Source organism: Cricetulus griseus, chromosome 3 (assembly GCF_003668045.3).
Source record: "Cricetulus griseus strain 17A/GY chromosome 3, alternate assembly CriGri-PICRH-1.0, whole genome shotgun sequence".
NCBI classification, from domain to species: domain Eukaryota; kingdom Metazoa; phylum Chordata; class Mammalia; order Rodentia; family Cricetidae; genus Cricetulus; species Cricetulus griseus.
In genome coordinates, this window is record NC_048596.1 from 78212852 (window position 1) to 78230520 (window position 17669).

General features: G+C 45.6%; 1 protein-coding gene across 2 annotated transcripts in view; it reads right to left on the reverse strand.

Annotated features, from left to right (window-relative positions):
* The window catches only part of Prkcb (protein kinase C beta), a 333644-nt gene that overhangs the window by 166072 nt on the left and 149903 nt on the right, over nucleotides 1-17669 (reverse strand). For both annotated transcript variants that reach the window (XM_027410280.2, XM_027410279.2), the window contains exons 4-5: nucleotides 2514-2625; nucleotides 1668-1796 (exon numbers count right to left, since the gene is read on the reverse strand). In XM_027410280.2, the coding sequence (XP_027266081.1) occupies nucleotides 1668-1796; nucleotides 2514-2625 (241 nt within the window). The remainder of the gene's footprint in view (nucleotides 1-1667; nucleotides 1797-2513; nucleotides 2626-17669) is intronic.

Genomic DNA, 17669 nt, shown 5'->3' on the forward strand with positions numbered 1-17669 from the left:
TCCTTGGGATACTGCGGTATTTAAACAAGATATTGCCTGTAAGCATGTTCACATCATGATAAATATGTTACATAATGTTCAGAAGCCCTGTGCACATTAGCTGCCGTTTTGGTATCGCTGGTGGTGAGAAGTCTGAGAAGTATCATTTCTCTATCTCAGATGTTACATTCATAAAATGAACATAACACATACTTGGCAAGACGGTCCTGAGGATTGAAAGGGCTGTGGGTCTAAATGCACTCTATAAATGTGGATGCCCACAGTAGCTGTTTTTTGAATCACTAGGTGGCAGCAGAGCCTCAGTTTTGTCCCTCAGGCATTGGAGGCTAGACAATCAATGGCTACGGATCGGGCAGGCCTCCCTGGAACTTGTTACTTCCCTAAGACTGTCTCTGCACTCCATCCCTACTCTACAAGCACCCCATTGGGAAACAGCTGCCTCCTCCTGGAAAGAAAAAGCCTCTTGATGAAACCACCTTCTCTAAGAACTCGCTGGGCTTCCCTAATGGCCCCTTCAAAAAGGAGTTACATTTTGTAGGAATATTTTTCAACTTTTATATGGTTAGACAAACCCCTGGCCAAGCCAGGGCTCAGCACATCGGTGCTACTAAGCCATTCCAGGGCCTCAGAAACAGGCCCAGCTTACAAAATCAACCATTCCATGATGAAATGGTGATGCCTTGTTTATACAAATTAGTTACATAAGTCGACAAAGGTTTGTGTCACAAGCCTGGCAGACACAATTCTTTCTAATTTTCATGCTGTCGTGTCTCGTTCCATGCTGGTTTTTGCCATGACTAGTAGGTAAGTACCTGCCACTCCAGCCCTGACAAGTCCCAGTGTTGTTAGTGCTTCATGAATGATCACCACAGAAAGTCAGAATTTTCTGCTCCTCGTGTTACCCCACCCCTCACCCCTCAGCAAATTGTAGTTTCTCCTTCTTATGCAATGGTTCAGAAACACAATAAGTATGCAGAATATTAGAGTGATCACCATAGCTCCCACCGGGTTAAATTTTTTTTTTCAACTACATCGAAGGCCCCATGGAGTTCTCTAAAGTGCACAGCCCTTCCCTTCCTCTCTAAGACATAAATTCTCCCAAATTTGGTGCTGGTCAGCAAGGCTCTGTGTTCCCATTGAAAAAGTCTGGGGAGGAAGCAAATGTGCCTTCTCGGCTATGTGAATGAGGACACAGGGACTGCATGTTCCGGGGACACGGAGAAGACAAATAGGAGACAGAAAGTGGAATCTGTGAAATTACAAGTCCTTTGTGTGTCCTCAATACAAGGAAATCACAGATGCTTGAGACGGTGCAGAGATATGTGAAAGTCACCTTGATTTGGTTATTACATATCATACATGTATAAAAATACACTATGACCACAAATATAGATTATTGTATTTCCATTACACATAGCTGTTTTTGTTTGTTTGTTTGTTTTTGGCTCCGGTGTCCCTTCAACAGCTGAGACCAGCACAAGATGTGCAGAATGTGGCTTTGAAGGTCCACAGTCTGAGGATTTCGATGTGGAAAAGGACGGCGCTGGAGGCAGGGACAAAGCAGCAGCACCTGTCTCTCCATGCACCTGTAGCATGTTTGTACACTATCCTTCCCGCAAGGAACTCAGGGACCCCAGCACCAGTGCCGCAGCCTCGGAGCCACTTACCGACAACGATGAGGACCTCCCTGTCGATGTGAGCCTGGATGTAGATACGGCCGCGGCGCTCTGTGTGGTCAGTGCCACAGAGGCTAGGGACATTCATCACACAGCGCTTGTGGACGTTCATCATGCAGGCTGCGAGGGCAGAGAGAAGGAGGTATGGCTCAGGCTGGTCCAGGGTGGTCCAGGGTAGCCCAGGCTAGGGGCTTCAGGCATCAGCTGTACCGGGGCCAGCTGGTGCCTTCCTGTTCCCTCACCTTAGAGCCAGTGCCCCTAGCAGAGAACAAGCCACCTTGCCAGAATCAAATCAAAAGGACTTCTCCAAGTCTTTCTCACAACCCCGATGGATGAAAGAAATTGAACTTGGCCATCGTCCCTGAAGACCAAGGTGCCTCTATACTTCTATACCCCAGTGGTTCTGAAACCCCAACTCGAATGCTCAGTGCACCACTCCTATAGGTGAGGGAAGACATGGAGGTAGTCATGTGGAGGACACAGCCACACCCACCCCAGTAGATCCTACAGGAATGCTTACACAATGTTGTCAAACTGCCCCGTGTTTAACATCAGCAGGAACCCAGAATTAAGTATTGGCATCTCCTAATTTTAAAATATTGACACGTAGTAGTTATGAATTCCCTAGAAAGTGGGTGCAGCATGGAGGTGACTTATGAGCTGGCCCACCTTCTTATGGAAGAGGAGAGCTCAGTACAGGGCAATTGGTAACAGTACTAGTCCTTCCCAGGGGTCAGGAGGACACAGTGAAGACTCAGACCCTAAGCCATTAGGATAGAAGCCTTTCCTGTGGCATTTCCCCATGGGCGGACACTCCTCAGGAGATCAAGTACTTACTGTCACACTTCATCCCCTGGTGGATGAGTCCATACAGCAGTGATCCACAGTGGTCACAAAAGGTGGGGCTGGAGTAGGTGTGGATCTTAAACTTGTGTTTGCTCCGGGGGTCCTAAGACCAAGAGAAACAGACAAAAGAGGTCACTGTCAGTGAAGAGAGCCAAGGATTATCCCTACATTGAATGTCACTGAGAACTCATCAGGACTGAGCAGGGTCCTGCTGTACCTGTGGGGACCATTGTTGAGTCCTGCTGTGCCCATGGGGACCATCTCTAGAGCACTGTGTGCAGACTCGGCACTAGACAGATGGTGGTGTCAGATGGATGTGTATATTGTAAGACAGACGCTTGGTCAAACTCCATCTCCAAAAGGCATTCACAATCCCAACCTGCCAACCCCAGCCTTTCACAGGCCCCCTGCTCCTATCTCCTCCCATCTCTTTATTCTCCAAACAATCTTCTGGAGTGATCTAAGCCTAAGTCTAACAGCCAAGCATTCCCACTTACAGGTCATTTGACAGTTCCTCATCCCCTAGGGGACAAATTTCAAAGTCCAGAGGATAGTCTGCAAGCTGTGGCAGAGAGAGCTGGGCTTCCATCCCTCCTGCTCACAGTAGAGTCCTTGAATTGTAGCAGAGGACATGCTGCGCCACAGAGAACAGACTGCCTCCTTCCCATGTAGCTTGGTGTGGCCATCGGACTAGACTCTGACCAATGGGAGGTCTAAACTTCTGGATCATTCCATTAAAAGGGCATGGATATGCCTCCTGGCTCTTTTCCCCTCAACACTGGCTAGAAGGTGAGAAGATGCAAGTGATGACCTTGAACTCAAACTTGGAGCCACACTGAGAAGAACAAAGCCAGCCTAACAGCCTTGGGTTTTGTCCTTTGGGGTTGATACCCAAGAGAAACCTCATTTCTGTCTTGCTCAGGTCATCATATCTGGAAGTCTGCATAGTTATTAATATTTATTGATTACAGCAGCTAAATGGTCCCTTAACTAATAATCGTGGCCATGACAACCTTGCAGTGTGGTATAGAGGAGACAGGGCCAGACTTTGGAACATAACCCAGAGCTGTTATTTCACCTCTTTCTGCTTCAGTCTCCTTGTCCATAAAATGTATATAATGATAGTGTTAAGACTATCATTACAGTATAAGACTGTTGGGAAGAATAAATGGATTAACCTGTGAGGAGTGTAGAGCATCTGGCACACAGTAAGCAGTGAGCATTAGCGTCACACTATCATTATGGCTGTAGTGCGCATTCATACACACACATAGTGTGAGGTGCATGGTGTGTTCTCCGTACTCAGAATGCATTCACACACACAACCTTGACACCCTCCCTCACTCTCTGCTCTCTGCATGTCCTTCCTTCCTCAAATGCCCTCTTTCCAAACCCAGGGCAAAGCTGTTTTATCCTTGAATCAGTACATGGCTAAAGTTAATTCCACTCCAGGACTGATGGGAAGCCTAGCAGTTGCAGCCTGCTGTCCCTCTCTACCTCCAGCCATTCATATAGTCACATGATTTACTGATGCAGGGACAGGTGCCACCTTAAAATTTATATGCTACTCACAGACAGACTGTCAACAAGATAGCAAATAGATATAAGAAGTATGCATTGCTTTTCAAGTGGGGAGTGGCTTGTCCAAGGAGATGCTTCTAATTTGAAAACTAACCCATGCCTCTATTCAAATCTGAAAATTGATGATATCAAGGTATCAGTGTTGGTGAGAACACGCTGAAAACTGTCATATAGTTGGCAGGGTTGGGTGCGATATGGGATGGGTTTGACAGTAACTTTCAAAGATGAACATACCATCATCATACATGACCTATCTCAGCTGAAATGAAAACGTGTCTATTAAAAACCCATATGTATCTGGGCAAGGGTGGCACACACCCTTAATCGAAGCACTCAGGAGGCAGAGGCAGGCTGATCTCTGTAAGTTCAAGGTCAGCCTGATCTACAAAGTGATTTCTAGGACAGCCAGGGCTACACAGAGAAATCCTGTCTCACAACAAAACTAAACAAAAACAAAACAAGAAAGGAAAAAGAAAAGAAAACCCGCAAGTGAAGTTCCACAATCACTCTGTTCATAATGGTTCAAAACTCAGAAATAACTAAACATCCTCCAGGGTGTGAATGGGGAAAGGATGATGCATCCTCACTTTTGGTCCCTTCAGGGCTTTTTGATATACTGACCTTGAAAAAGTTAAGACGTACATTTCAATTGGGGCTTGACTTTCCTAAGCCAACTGTATAAAGCAAGGCTCCCCAGGGGCTTCATGAGCTCTAGTTTAGGCTTTAAAGCAAATCTCAATGAACTAGGCTCCCATACCATTCTCAGCATTAAGGAATGACTACCGACATCATCCGTGAGTCTCAGAAACTATGTGAAGAAAGAGATAGCAAGCACAGAGGACTCCATGTCATATAATCCTGTTTATATGATGTTCTAGAAAAAAACAAAACTTTGGAGACAAAAAAAAAAAAAACCGACGAGTGTTTATTAAGAGCCCAGTGTGGGGAGAGGGGCTGGGCAGCGTTTGGGAACATATTTTAGTGAGTGGAATGGTCACTATACCAACTGGGTGGATTTTATTATGTATAATAACATGATTCTGCAGCATGAAAGAATATGCCTTGGAGCTGTGGAGATGACTTGGTGGGTAAAGCACTTGCCACACAAGCCTGAGGAGTGGCAGTCAGACCCCAGCGCTCATGTAGAAGCCAGTGGAAATGGTTGGCAGTCCACCTATAATGTCAGACCTCCTGGGACAGCAACAGGAGACCACTGGAGCAAGCTGGCCAGCTAAACTAGGCGGAACTGGTAAACACTTGGTTCATGGAGAGGACTGGCATACATAGGTAAAGAGTGATGGAAAAAGACACTGGGCATCAGCCTCTAGCCTCCATAAGCACACACACATGCAAACCTCTATGCACACATAAAAATGTACTTTAATACGGTTCATTCAAAAAGCCTCAGCCATGTAGGTTTCTGTGCCCTGTATATTTGTAATGAGTTGCAGTTTTTGGGCTTTTTTTAGTGACATTACAACTCTCTGTCATTATTTACCTTCGTAGAGTCCTGAAGCCAAGTGTGAATGGCTGTGTCCACTTTGCTCTGAGCAGCAGGACCAGCAGAGCCAGACCATGCCCAAGGACCCCAGCATCCACCTATCCCACTCAACATCTCAGATACTCTAGTAATAAATGCAAGATTGGGAAATCACAGTATGAAAACTAAAGTTAACAATTGGGAGTTAGTCTCCATTCCTGGGCAGAGAGACTACATCCCACACTGACTACATCCCACACTGAGTTCCAAAGGAAGAGTCCCCCAGCTCTGTTCTAGGACAGTTGCCACTGTGCCCTCTTGAGCATCTTCCTTAAAAATGGAAAAGCAGTGCTTCAAACCCACCTAAAAGCAGCCCCTATGCATGAGCAATATCAGTCACTACCTAACCTCTAAGGAGGGGGATGAGCTGAGCTGATTGATGATTGGTCCTGTCCCAGTGGGTGGAGCATGTGCATGGACTATCACAGCCCTTTCTCAGGAAGCTGCTGTGTCCAGACCCCACATCTGGCCCTTAAAAAGTTGGTGTGAGTGACTGAGGCAAGCTGAACTCCAAAGTCAAGGTCAAGCTATCTCTTTCCTCTTGACTTTTGTGGTCCCTTCTGGGCTTTTTGATAGTTTGACCTCATAAATGTCAGGATTGAGGTTCCAGTTAGAGTTTGACTTTCCTTAGACCTTGTGTATGTAACAGGAGTCCCCAGGTGCTTCCTCGGCTATGTTTTAAGACTGAGGGCAAATCTCAATTCCTTGTGAATTGCTCCTGTTGGTTTTGCACTTTTCTTCACGTCAATGTCCTCCCAGGAGACTTCCAGGAGAAGCCAAGCACTTCTGACCAAGTAAGAGCAAGACTGGGTGTACATTTTCAACCATAGGAGGGAGCAGCTGGCCCATGGAACAAGAAAGGGAAAGAGAACTTGGCTACTGAGAGTGCATATGCTGGGGTGCCTCTGCCACTGTCTCTTGTCCTCAGAACATGCCACATGCAAGATGTTCTTTGCTCCCATTTTAGCAATAGCAAAGTGGACCCAGAATGAAGAGTGACTTCATGTGATGGAGCACACACACACACACACACACACACACACACACACACACACACAGAGAGAGAGAGACACACACTCGCACATATGTGTGTGTGTGTGTGTGTGTGTGTGTGTGTGTGTGTGTGTGTGTGTGTGTGTGTGTGTGAATGTATATGTGCTTGTGCAGGCCAGTAGTCAATGAGGTAACCTCCTCAATCACTTTTCACATTGTACTCTGAGGCAGCCTATCTGTTCTGGTTAGTTTTTTGTCAATGATACAAACTAGAGTTATCTGGAAAGAGGAACCTCAATTGAGAAAATGCCTCCATCAGATTGCCTACAGGCAAGTCTATGGGACATTTTCTCGATTCATGATTCATGTGGGAGGATCCAGTTCACTGTGGGCAGTGCCATGGCCCCTAAGCAAGTGGTCCTGAGATGTGTAAGATGCTAGGTAGAGCCAGCCATGGGAATCAAGACAGTAAGCATTGTTCCTTTGAGGCCTTTGCTTCAGTTCTTGCCTCCAGGTTCCGGTCATGAGGTCTGTACTGACTTCCTTTCATGATGGACAGCAATCTCTAAAGTGAAATAAACTCTTCCCCCTTAAGTTACTTTTGGTCATGGTCTTTATTACAGCAATAGAAAGCAAACTTAGACAGTTCCTCGATGAACCTGGAGCTCCCCGATTCAGCTAGACTGGCTGGTCATCAAGTCCAAGGACCGTCCCATCCCCACCTCCCCAGCAATGACCTTGTAGGCATACACTGCTGTGCTCAGCTTCTGCTGAGGATCTACTTGGGTCCTCACATATGAACAGGAAGCACTTTGCCCCACAGTGACTTCTAAGTCAGCTAGGTGGCCTCTTGCAAAGACAGGATTCACATGACAATGCTTTGCTTTCTCTCCTCAGTCTCCAATTTCAATTCCTTAATATGTCATTTTCAGATGAAGCAAAAATAGCTTTATTCATTCAGCTACCACAGACCAAATTGTCCTTAGCCCTTTGGGAGTCAGCTGTGAGCAAAGACAGAATGCCCAGTCACAGAAGTCACATTGTAACTGTAGAGAGGTATAAAAAAACTGCCCTGCCCTCCCAAATCTCCCCAACATAGTATTTCAATCTCTGAACTGTAATTGCATGTTTAAATTGCATTTCACCCACGCTTAACTGCAAGCAACATAGGGGAATTTCTCACCACCCCTACCATATCCCCAAGGTATGTATTACACTTGACATGTACAAGGTGTTCAATAAATGTTTAAGTCATTGAGAATTAGTATTTATTGAGCAGGACATGTGCCACCAAGTACTATCAGGGATTTATCACATACTGATTTGTTTGACTCTCATCACTAGAGATATATTTATTCTCTTTGTTCCCCCATTTTAGAGCTGAAGAAACTGGGGAACTACTTGGTAAAGTGGTTTACCCAGGACCTCCCAGCCTCCATGAGACTCGTTTTGTCTAATGGTTGCACAGGGCAAGAGGTGAATAAGTTACCATGGCAGTGGTGAGGCTGTAGTCATCACTGTCAAACACCACACCCTGGAGCCATGTGAATGTGCTTTAGGAAAATGACCTGTAGAGGGTTGTGGCAGATGAATTAGAGCCAGACAGGGAACAAGAAAGTGGTTAGGCCAATTGTGAAGAATAATTCACTTTGTTATGGTTTCTTTTCTTCCTGAGACAGGGTTTATAGAGCCTAGGCTGGCCTCAAACTTTCTGGCACTCCTGTCTTCATTTCCCAAGTGCTGGGATTACAGGTGTGTACTAACATTCCTGGTTTATGTGATGTTGAAGATGGAGCCCAGAGTATCATGCATGTTAGGTAAACATTCTACCAATTGAGCTACATCCCTTGCCCTCTCCATGGTTTTAAAGAATCACTTATGCATTTAGTGTGTGTGTGTGTGTGTGTGTGTGTGTGTGTGTGTGTAGGTCAGGGACAGCTTTGGGGGCAGTCTTTTCCTCCATTCACCATGTGGATTCCAGTGATGAATCAAGTTACAGAACTTGTCACCATGTGCCACTATCTGATCCATCTCACCAGGCCCTTTGAAGGTTTGAGGCACCTCTGATCTCAACCGCTTGCCTTAGCTTCCAGCAGGATTCACAGTCTTAGGTACCAGCTCCTCCCATCATCACCCCGAGCACCACCACCCCCAAACTGTCCAGACACGCTGTGACATCTTCTGATCATATCTATCCTCTTCCTACCTGTCATGTGACACAGCTTGACATAAAATTACACTCACAGGCTTAAGGTACTTGAGTCAATCATCATTAAAGCATACCTTCCAGGATGTCCGTCCAGGCCTGAGCAATCCCAGTACTATCTCCCAAATATGGGCCAATGCCAGCAGCCATGTTTCAGTTGGAGGCGTCTACACCCTGAAACATAGCTGGTGGGAGAAGTGAACACTTGGCAGGAGTGTCAAGTTTACCAAGCAGCTTGGAGGCAGGTAGAGTCCAGGAATCTTGTAGCTCCAGGCTGGTGTGTCAGAGTTTTCAAGTGCACTCTAAAGGTGGGGGTTGGGTGTGGGGCTATCACATGACCCTAGGGTTAGAAGGCTTGATTCCAGTACCTCAAAGGTATGCTGCACTGCCTTCCTGTGTCCCCTAACAGTTTCCATTGTGCCAGTCCAAGAAGGCATGCTTCTTGCCACCAAAAGTTAGAGTCAAGATAACTAGTGGGCTTTGGTGCAGGCTCTTCCCACTGATCAATTAGAATGGATTACATGGGCCAATCATCAGGCCTGGGGATATTGGGTGTTAACTCTGCAGTTCTGGCCATGAAGAGGCCAGTGTGTCTACTTGGAAGGAGAAAGTGGTGCCTCAGTGGACTCAGTGGCTATTTACCAAGTAGTTTAAAAATATGCCAATATTTTCACAACCGGCATGGGTATGCTGGTGGATCCAGATTAAATGTCAGCCCTCAGGATTAGTGTGAGTCCAAAATGTCCCCCATAGGCATGAGTCCCGAATGCATGACCCCAGATGCTGGTGGTAGAAATTTTAAGAGTAGGGACTAGCCGGAAGAAGTAGCTCACTCAGGGTGTGTTCTTCGAGGCATCTTTTCTCTGGTCCTTTCCTGTTACACTCTGCTTCCTGTCCTCCATTCAGTCAACAGTTCTCACCTTCCACACATCCCTGCTTGGGGCAAAGGGGCACAGGCTGAACACTCTAAAACTGTGAGCCAAATATCTCTCCCCCTTCAAGTTGTCCCATATTCAGTCAGAGGGATGATCAAACAGACTAACACAAGGAAGTACCTTAAACCACACCTACATTCCCTTCCCAGTCTAGGATCCTACTTTTGGCCAGTCCAGATGTGACAGCTAATCTTGGCCATCAACTTGACTGCATCTGCAATCAACACAAACCCAGGCCACTGGGAACATCTCAGAAGAGGTTTGTTAATCATATTATTTGAAGAAGAAAGAGCTACACTTAATGAGGACCACACCTTCTGGTGGCAGCCCAGTTCAAAGGACACATAAGAAAGAAACTTGGCCTTTTGCCTGCTTGTCCTGCTCTCACTGGCCAGTTCATCTATCCTGCTGCTGTGGCAGTCCTTTGCTGATATTAGAATCTGCTTCCTTGAGATTCTTATGGAGATGATGGGCAGCAGCTCTCTTGGTGCCAGACTGGGACTGCTGAGACAGTCAGCCTCACAATCATTGGGTTATTGGCCTTTTCAGTGTGCAGTTGCCATTGCTGGACCACAGCCTGCTAATCACTCTAAATACATGCATGCATACATACATATATACATACATACATTCCCTCAATTCTGATCCTTTAGAGAACTCTGACTAATACATCTGAGATGCAGCCTCGAAGTCAAACTCTCCTACAGTTTGTCTCTGATCTAAGTCAAAGATGCAACTTCACTCTTTGCTCTCTTCCCCACATCTCCTAGGCCCTGTTGAATGCCTTTAACCGGTCTGATCCTTGGCCTGCCTCCTCCTCTATGTTCAGAGGTCACAGTCTGGAGCCCACAGGCCATCTTCAGCCTGCAAACCATCTATAATTACTCCATTTGCTGTTTCTTAGCAAGCTGAGAGGATTTTCTGCCCTTAAAAATCATAAAATGGGGGCTGGAGAGATGGCTCAGAGGTTAAGAGCACCGAGTGCTCTTCCAGAGGTCCTGAGTTCAATTCCCAGCAACCACATGGTGGCTCACGACCATCCATTATGAGATCTGGTGCCCTCTTCTGGTGTGCAAATATACATGGAAGCAGAATGTTGTATACATAATAAATAAATAAATCTTTAAAAAATCATAAAATGTCAGGTACAATGTGCACTCCTGATCCCACTAAAATATTACAAGTTGTGACAACCGAGGACATGCATTTCTACACACAGCATCGGCTGCCTGGCTGGCTGAGCTTTCCCATTCTCCACAGTCCCTGCAACACCCCACTGTGGTCCACCATACTTGTTTTTCTCTTCCCCTTTAACAGGTGGCCCTGAAGACATCAGTTCTATGATATCTGTGAGATACCCTTCTTCACTCCCTCAGTCCTTTGGGTATGAATACAGCCACTAAGTTCCCCAATAATCCTATTGGACATGATGCCAAATGCTTTTATAAACAGGTTTGAGTCTATGGCCACACCATCCTGAACTCTCCAGATATCATCTGATCTCTGAAGGTAAGCCTGTCCTTACAAAGGGAGACTGCCCCATCCCTTCCTGGGGATTTACAGACAGTGGATGACTGATGGGGAACAGGAGGTGTTTTCTCAGTGTTATAGCCACTGGCAAGGTACTTATAACCCTTAACTGATCTTCAACCCACCTGTACACAATCCTAGTAAAAGTCATTTAGTCATTTTTTAAAAAGACACGAAGTCCCCAGCAACAAAGGACAGGCCTGTCTCAAGCAGCTGGACATCATTTCACTCGTGACCCAGGCAGCCAAAGAGGAGAAAACACAGTAAGAGACTCTAAAAAGTAAAATAAATAAAACTTTAAGTGCAAACCTAACAAAAAGCCTTCCCCAACCTGAAACGGTAGCCTTGCAGCTTTGAGCTCAGGAGCTGTGTTCTGTTGGCTTCGGGCAAAGATACAGCTGTGAAGAAGCCAAAGTCAAGCACAGAGGTGATGAAAGCAGCAAGGCACATCCCAGCAGGACACACCCCACCAGGGCGCACTCAAGATGACCCTAGCTGTGTCAGGTTGACATATAAGAAACCAACACACTGAGCTATCTAGGGAATATAAGCCAGCCTAGACGTCAGAAAAAGAAAAGAGGAGTGGCATTCATAATTAATTATTCATGCCAGTATAAAACTCTGGAATCACACACACACACTAATAAGTGCTCACTCCTGAGGAAAGAATGAAGTGGATGTTTTAACATCCGTCTTTCTATAGTTTTTAAATAAATTAGAATATTTCAGGGCTTCACCCTGACACACACCAGTACCTGCATGACTCCAACTTCAAACTTCCAGAAGACAGAAGAGCCTGGAAACCTTACAGAGGCTGCTGTGCAACTGAGATGAGGAAAGTGGAAGTTGTGATTCCCCCCATACACCACAGGAAGAGAGGGGCGCTATGTTTGGAAGAAGAGCTAGCATTTTGTTCTTGCAGAAGACAATGAGTAAAACCAATAGAGGGTGAAAAAGACTGTGGGTGAGGTGACTGGTGGTTTGCTAAATGGCTCTAGTCCCTGTCCTCTTCCTGGTAAGTAATTGTTCGATTTCAAGGATGAACTTGCACTGTGGAAACCCGGTAGAACTCCACAGATGAATTCCTGGGTTCCAACACATGTGTGGTCAAAGTCAGTGTCAGGAGCTAAAGGATAGCCACTTCCCAACTTCAGTCCTGCCTCTGGCAGTTAGCTCTTTCACCCAAGGCAAATTATTCAATCCTTTTAGGTTGCCATTTTCTCACCTGGAAATGGTTTACAAAATAATAAAACCTAATTCCTAGGGAAACAAGAGAGTTTGCTGAGGCATTTCATGGGAACTGCCTAACAGTAACTGGTGGAAATATGCATTTAATTAGTATCTACTGCTACGGTTAATTTTCTTTCATTATTCTTCACCCCTCCCCTTTTTATGGTACAGAGATGGAATCTAGGGCCGTGCCCTCACTAGGCAAGTACTCTTTCCACTGAGCTATATCCCCAGCCCTCATTTGCCCATTTTATATTCAAGTTCATTTATTTCTAATTATTTGTTACAAATTTCCCCATGTACTAATTAAGGATATTAATTATTCACTCACTATATAGCATTTTCCTAGTTCTCCATTTGCCTTTTAATTAGGTTAATGATCTTTATTCAGCATGTAGACCATGTGGAGAGGAGTATGTATATACATTTATCATGTATATCTATTTGTATATGTATGTATTTGTATCTATGTGTGTTTACATATGAGTGGTGTATGTATGTGTAAATGTACACGTGTGTTGTATTGTGTAAGTATTCATATGTGCACATGTGTAATAAAGCACAGATTTTCCTTTCTCTTTCTGAGTTCTATCCTACTGTCATAATTAGAAATTCCTCCCCAATATTTCCTTCTGGTCCCTGCACATTTTCCATCTTTTATTCTAAGATTATGATGGCCCTTGGAATTTATCTTAATATGAGCTCTGAGAAAAGACATTCATTCCTTACTTATTGTTTATCCAGTCGTAACAATACACACAAGGAATGCATCTTTCTCCCTGCTGGTTTGAAATATCTCTTTTATCACGTGCTAATTTCTTATGGATTTTTCTTTTCACTTTTAAATTTCTCTTATGCTCCAGTGATCTCTCTATTCCTACCTCCAAACATGCTATTTTAATACATGATAGGTTTGTGACATCTTGGCATTTCAAAATACTTAACCACCCACCCCTCCCCAGCATTCCTGGGCTATCTTTTTATTTCCTTAAATTGTAAAGCTTTGACTAGCTGTAGAGAGTGAGATGACACTCCACACACATGTGCAGCAGCCCTCCACACTGCCCTACTTAGGGCTCCTTCTAGAAAGCCTGCAACTACAGTGTCAGCTCAGTGGCACCAGGAGCATCCAAACCGGGCTCTCCACCCATGCTGAACAACTTACAAAGAAGTGAGCCGGTCAGGACTGAGGACAAGGAGCTTGCAGAACTGAGTGCTACCGCTGAGGAAAGAGGCAGAGTGGGGGATGCAGAACCTTGGAGTGGATGGAAGGATGACAATGAATTGGGAAATAATTTGAGCATTTTTTATGTTCCTCCAGAAAAGTACCCCCCCAAACTCTTTGTAGTTAGGGCTAACCTCTTTTTATTACCATGTATTTTCTCTTTTAAATTTAGTTTGTTGAATTTAAAGTACAATTTTTGTCATGTTATTGTAACCAGTGGTTGGTAAAATGCAGAGTAATTATGGTTTTATGTTCTAACAGGCAGCAGGCTTTGCTTGGAATAAATGTGCTGCTGTGGCTCTTCCTGGTGGACACCTGTCCTTCTAGGCTAGGCAAGATAGTTGTGTCCTCTTGGGGATTTACAGGGAGTGTTTTTGGCTAGCTAGACCTTTCACGGAGCCCGGGACACAATAGAGAGTGGGAATCCTCCTCAGCACACATGGATTGTATTTCTTTTGGAAGGCTAAGCAGGCAGAGCAGGCTCCACGCTAACCAAATGAATTCAGTCGCACCTTCAAGTGACTTCCCAGAAGGCCCAGCTCCCAGTGTGCATCCAAGTTATAGAGGGTAAGATGCTACCTCCTTTTTGTCAAGTTGGTGCTTGAAATTGGCCCAGTGATTCCCCACCTGGTATTGGCTTGCTCCACATAGTTACGAGGCATGTAGACAGGCATTGGGGCTTAGTGGCATGCCCAGTAAGCCCAGACTGCAATTTACTCCCAACTCATGGCTTAACAGCTGTGTGATCTGCAACAGGCCCCCCAACTTCTCTGTGCTTCCATTTCCTCAACTTTAAAGCTGAAATAATAAAGTTAGACAAGGGGACACACACCTATGATTCTAGCACTCTGAGGACAGAAGATCATGACTTTGAGGCCAGCCTAGGCTACATACATACCAAATTCAGGCTAGTGGAGTTATGTAAAAAGATACTACCTCATCCCCCCAAATTTAAATAATAGTAACAGCATGGAATCCTCATGGGGTTCTGAGAACTCTACAGATTAACTGGGTATAGCACAGTGCCTGGCACACAGTGGACACCTTGTGTTCAGCGTGTACAATAAACAAAAGCTCTTGCTTTCTAGTTCTGTGAAGGCTCATGAAATGACAATTTTACTGTGCCCAGTGTCGTGACCAGTATGGAACATACCCATGTTATCATAATGCAAATGACATCTGTGATCTTCATTTCTAAGATCCAGTCTCAGTTCCCCCTTCAGAAGACCAAAGGGGCTACCGGGTTTTCCCCTGTAAGTTCTGTTGACCTCAGGTCAAGGCTGTTCCAGAGTGCCTGCCTCCTCCTGGGGAGGCCTCTCTGGGCAGTTACTGTTCAAAGCATACAGTAGTTTCAGGAAACAGTCACACTGCAGTAGACGACAATCTCACTTTATAAACAAGCCTTCCACTGCCATAAAACAAGCATGCCCATCCCCTCTGCCCCAACCCAGCTCCCCCCCCCCGTCCCCGATGCCATATTCTGGCTGAGGTATGTGGTTTGAACCCCGTCTCTAACTGAGTGGGAACCATCTAGATGGAAGACATGAGGTGACTCCACTTACAAAGAATCTGGAGCGTGATTTCTAGGCATACTGGGAGGTGTCTGGCTTCCAGGAGCCACCTCTGACACAAGAGCGCCGGGCACACCCAGGTCTCTATGTTAGAAGATCAGAAATTATCTTCGAGAGGACAAGATATGGAGAGTTTGGGAATTATGCAGAAATCCCCAGCACTGCCAAGGACTCTGCTAAGGCAAATGCCAGTGGAGCATCATCCACCCCTGGGATCCTTGGGTCTCCAGTACTTGCAGGCTCCTATCCTCACAATTCTGACCCCTAGCAACCAGGATCCCAAGTCATCAGGTCCACCTAGACAAGCCCTAAGTAAGGAGCACTAGCTCTGTGCACCCTAGCACTGAGGTCCAGACTTCCCTTTGAAAGTCATCATCCTCCAGAGGCCATTAGGAGGGCATGACTCTACTCATCTGCTGGAGCTGCCACAGGCCACCCCAATCCTGGTTAGGAGGGATCAAACCAAGACCTGAACCATTCTCCTACACAGAACTACAGAGTCAGTGGAGGTGGGGAGGTAATAACTGTTACTGCTGCAGGAACAGCTTGCACAGGGAGCTCCTGCCACGCTGTTCTTAGCCAGGCATTATTCTAGCTCAGCAACTGAGAGAAGGGTTGACTATCAGCATCTGTACTCTATGGGAGAAAACTGTGTTGCATAGGTGAGACCTGAACCCAAGAGTGCTTATTCTGGACTGCACGCTCTTCTTTACCATGCAGGACCACACCCTTGAACCCGTACACCTCACTCTGCCCTCATCCTCACACTGCCACTGAGAGTACCAGAAGGTATTGTTTAAAAATAGGAGAAAATCTATTTCAGCCCAGGAGTTGGGGAAAGGTGCCAAACAAATGCCAAAAGCTCATGAAGCTTTTTAGGGCTTTTTTCCTTCCTTTCTTTTTTTCTTTCTTCTTTCTTTCTTTGATATGTATAAATGATGTGTCTGGAATTGAGAGAAGGGCAGCTGGGCCTGGCTCTCCTCTCCATACCCCCAAATTAAAAGTGAAGAGAGAATTAGAGTTTGAAAAAAGTGGTTCCTGCTAGGCCGGGCGTTGGTGGCACACACCTTTAATCCCAGCACACGGGAGGCAGAGGAAGGCATATCTCTGTGAGTTCAAGACTAGCCTGGTCTACAGAGAGAGTTCCAGGACAGGCCCCAAAGCTACACAGAGAAACACTGTCTCGAAAAACCAAAAAAAAAAAAAAAAAAAAAAAAAAGTACCTGCTGTGCGAGCATGAGGACCTGAATTCAGATTCCCAGAGTACATGAAAACTCACAATGGCCATGATAACCAGCCTGTACTCCCAGCTCTTGGAAGAGAAGATGGGGTCTCAGAGCAATCAGGCTGGTCTGTGGATGAGCAACCTGCCTCAACCTGTAAGGTGGGGAGAACTGAGGAAGACTCCCAACACCAACCTCAGGCTTCAACACATGTTCCCACACATTCAAACATACACACACATACACACACACACACACACACACACACACACAGAGAGAGAGAGAGAGAGAGAGAGAGAGAGAGAGAGAGAGAGGGCGGGAATTGGATGTGGCCCCACAAGCACCTGTAATCCCCAATGCTATGTGTTGGGAACAAAGCACAAACATCCTTGTGCCACAGATCGCCAGAAAAACCAGGAATGTTGTGCACACTGAATCGTTTTTCCAATGGGAAAGATGTAAAATGTGTTTTTCTATTCAGATAGCAGGTAATTAGAGATGATTAACAGCCTGGCGGTCTCAGCTATCTGTTGGCCAGACCATGTCAAACTCCCACAACCAGGACTGCCAGCCGAGCTCCAATTTCATGAGAGATCTTGTTTAAAGGAATAAGGCAGAGGGTTGAAGAGGACTCCTGACCTCCTCTGGCCTCCACATGTATCCATAGGAGTGTGCATCTGCATATACACTCACATGTACCACACATAATTAGAGTGGGGGTGGAGGTGGAGTTCATTGGTAGAATGATTACCTAGCATGTCTGAAATTCTGGGTTCAATTCCAAGCACTGCCAAAAAACAGACAGATCATTAGATGCATGGTAGATAGACAGACAGAAATGACTAAACTTTAAAATGTGTACACAAAGGTCTGATTAGGAAAGTAGGCAACTGACTGAATGCAGGAAGGGAAGGTGAGTTCTAGCAGGGTCCCATGCTGTCCCTGGTAAAGGCAAACACCTAGTAAATATTCAGATGGTGAATATACTTCCCCAAAGCCTTCAGGAGAAACAAGTGGCCAGGGATGTTCCTGTAGATGCCACTGGGCACATGGAGGGTACTCCCATCAACACTGGCACTATAGTAGGTGTCACCTTGCTGTGTACCACCTTCA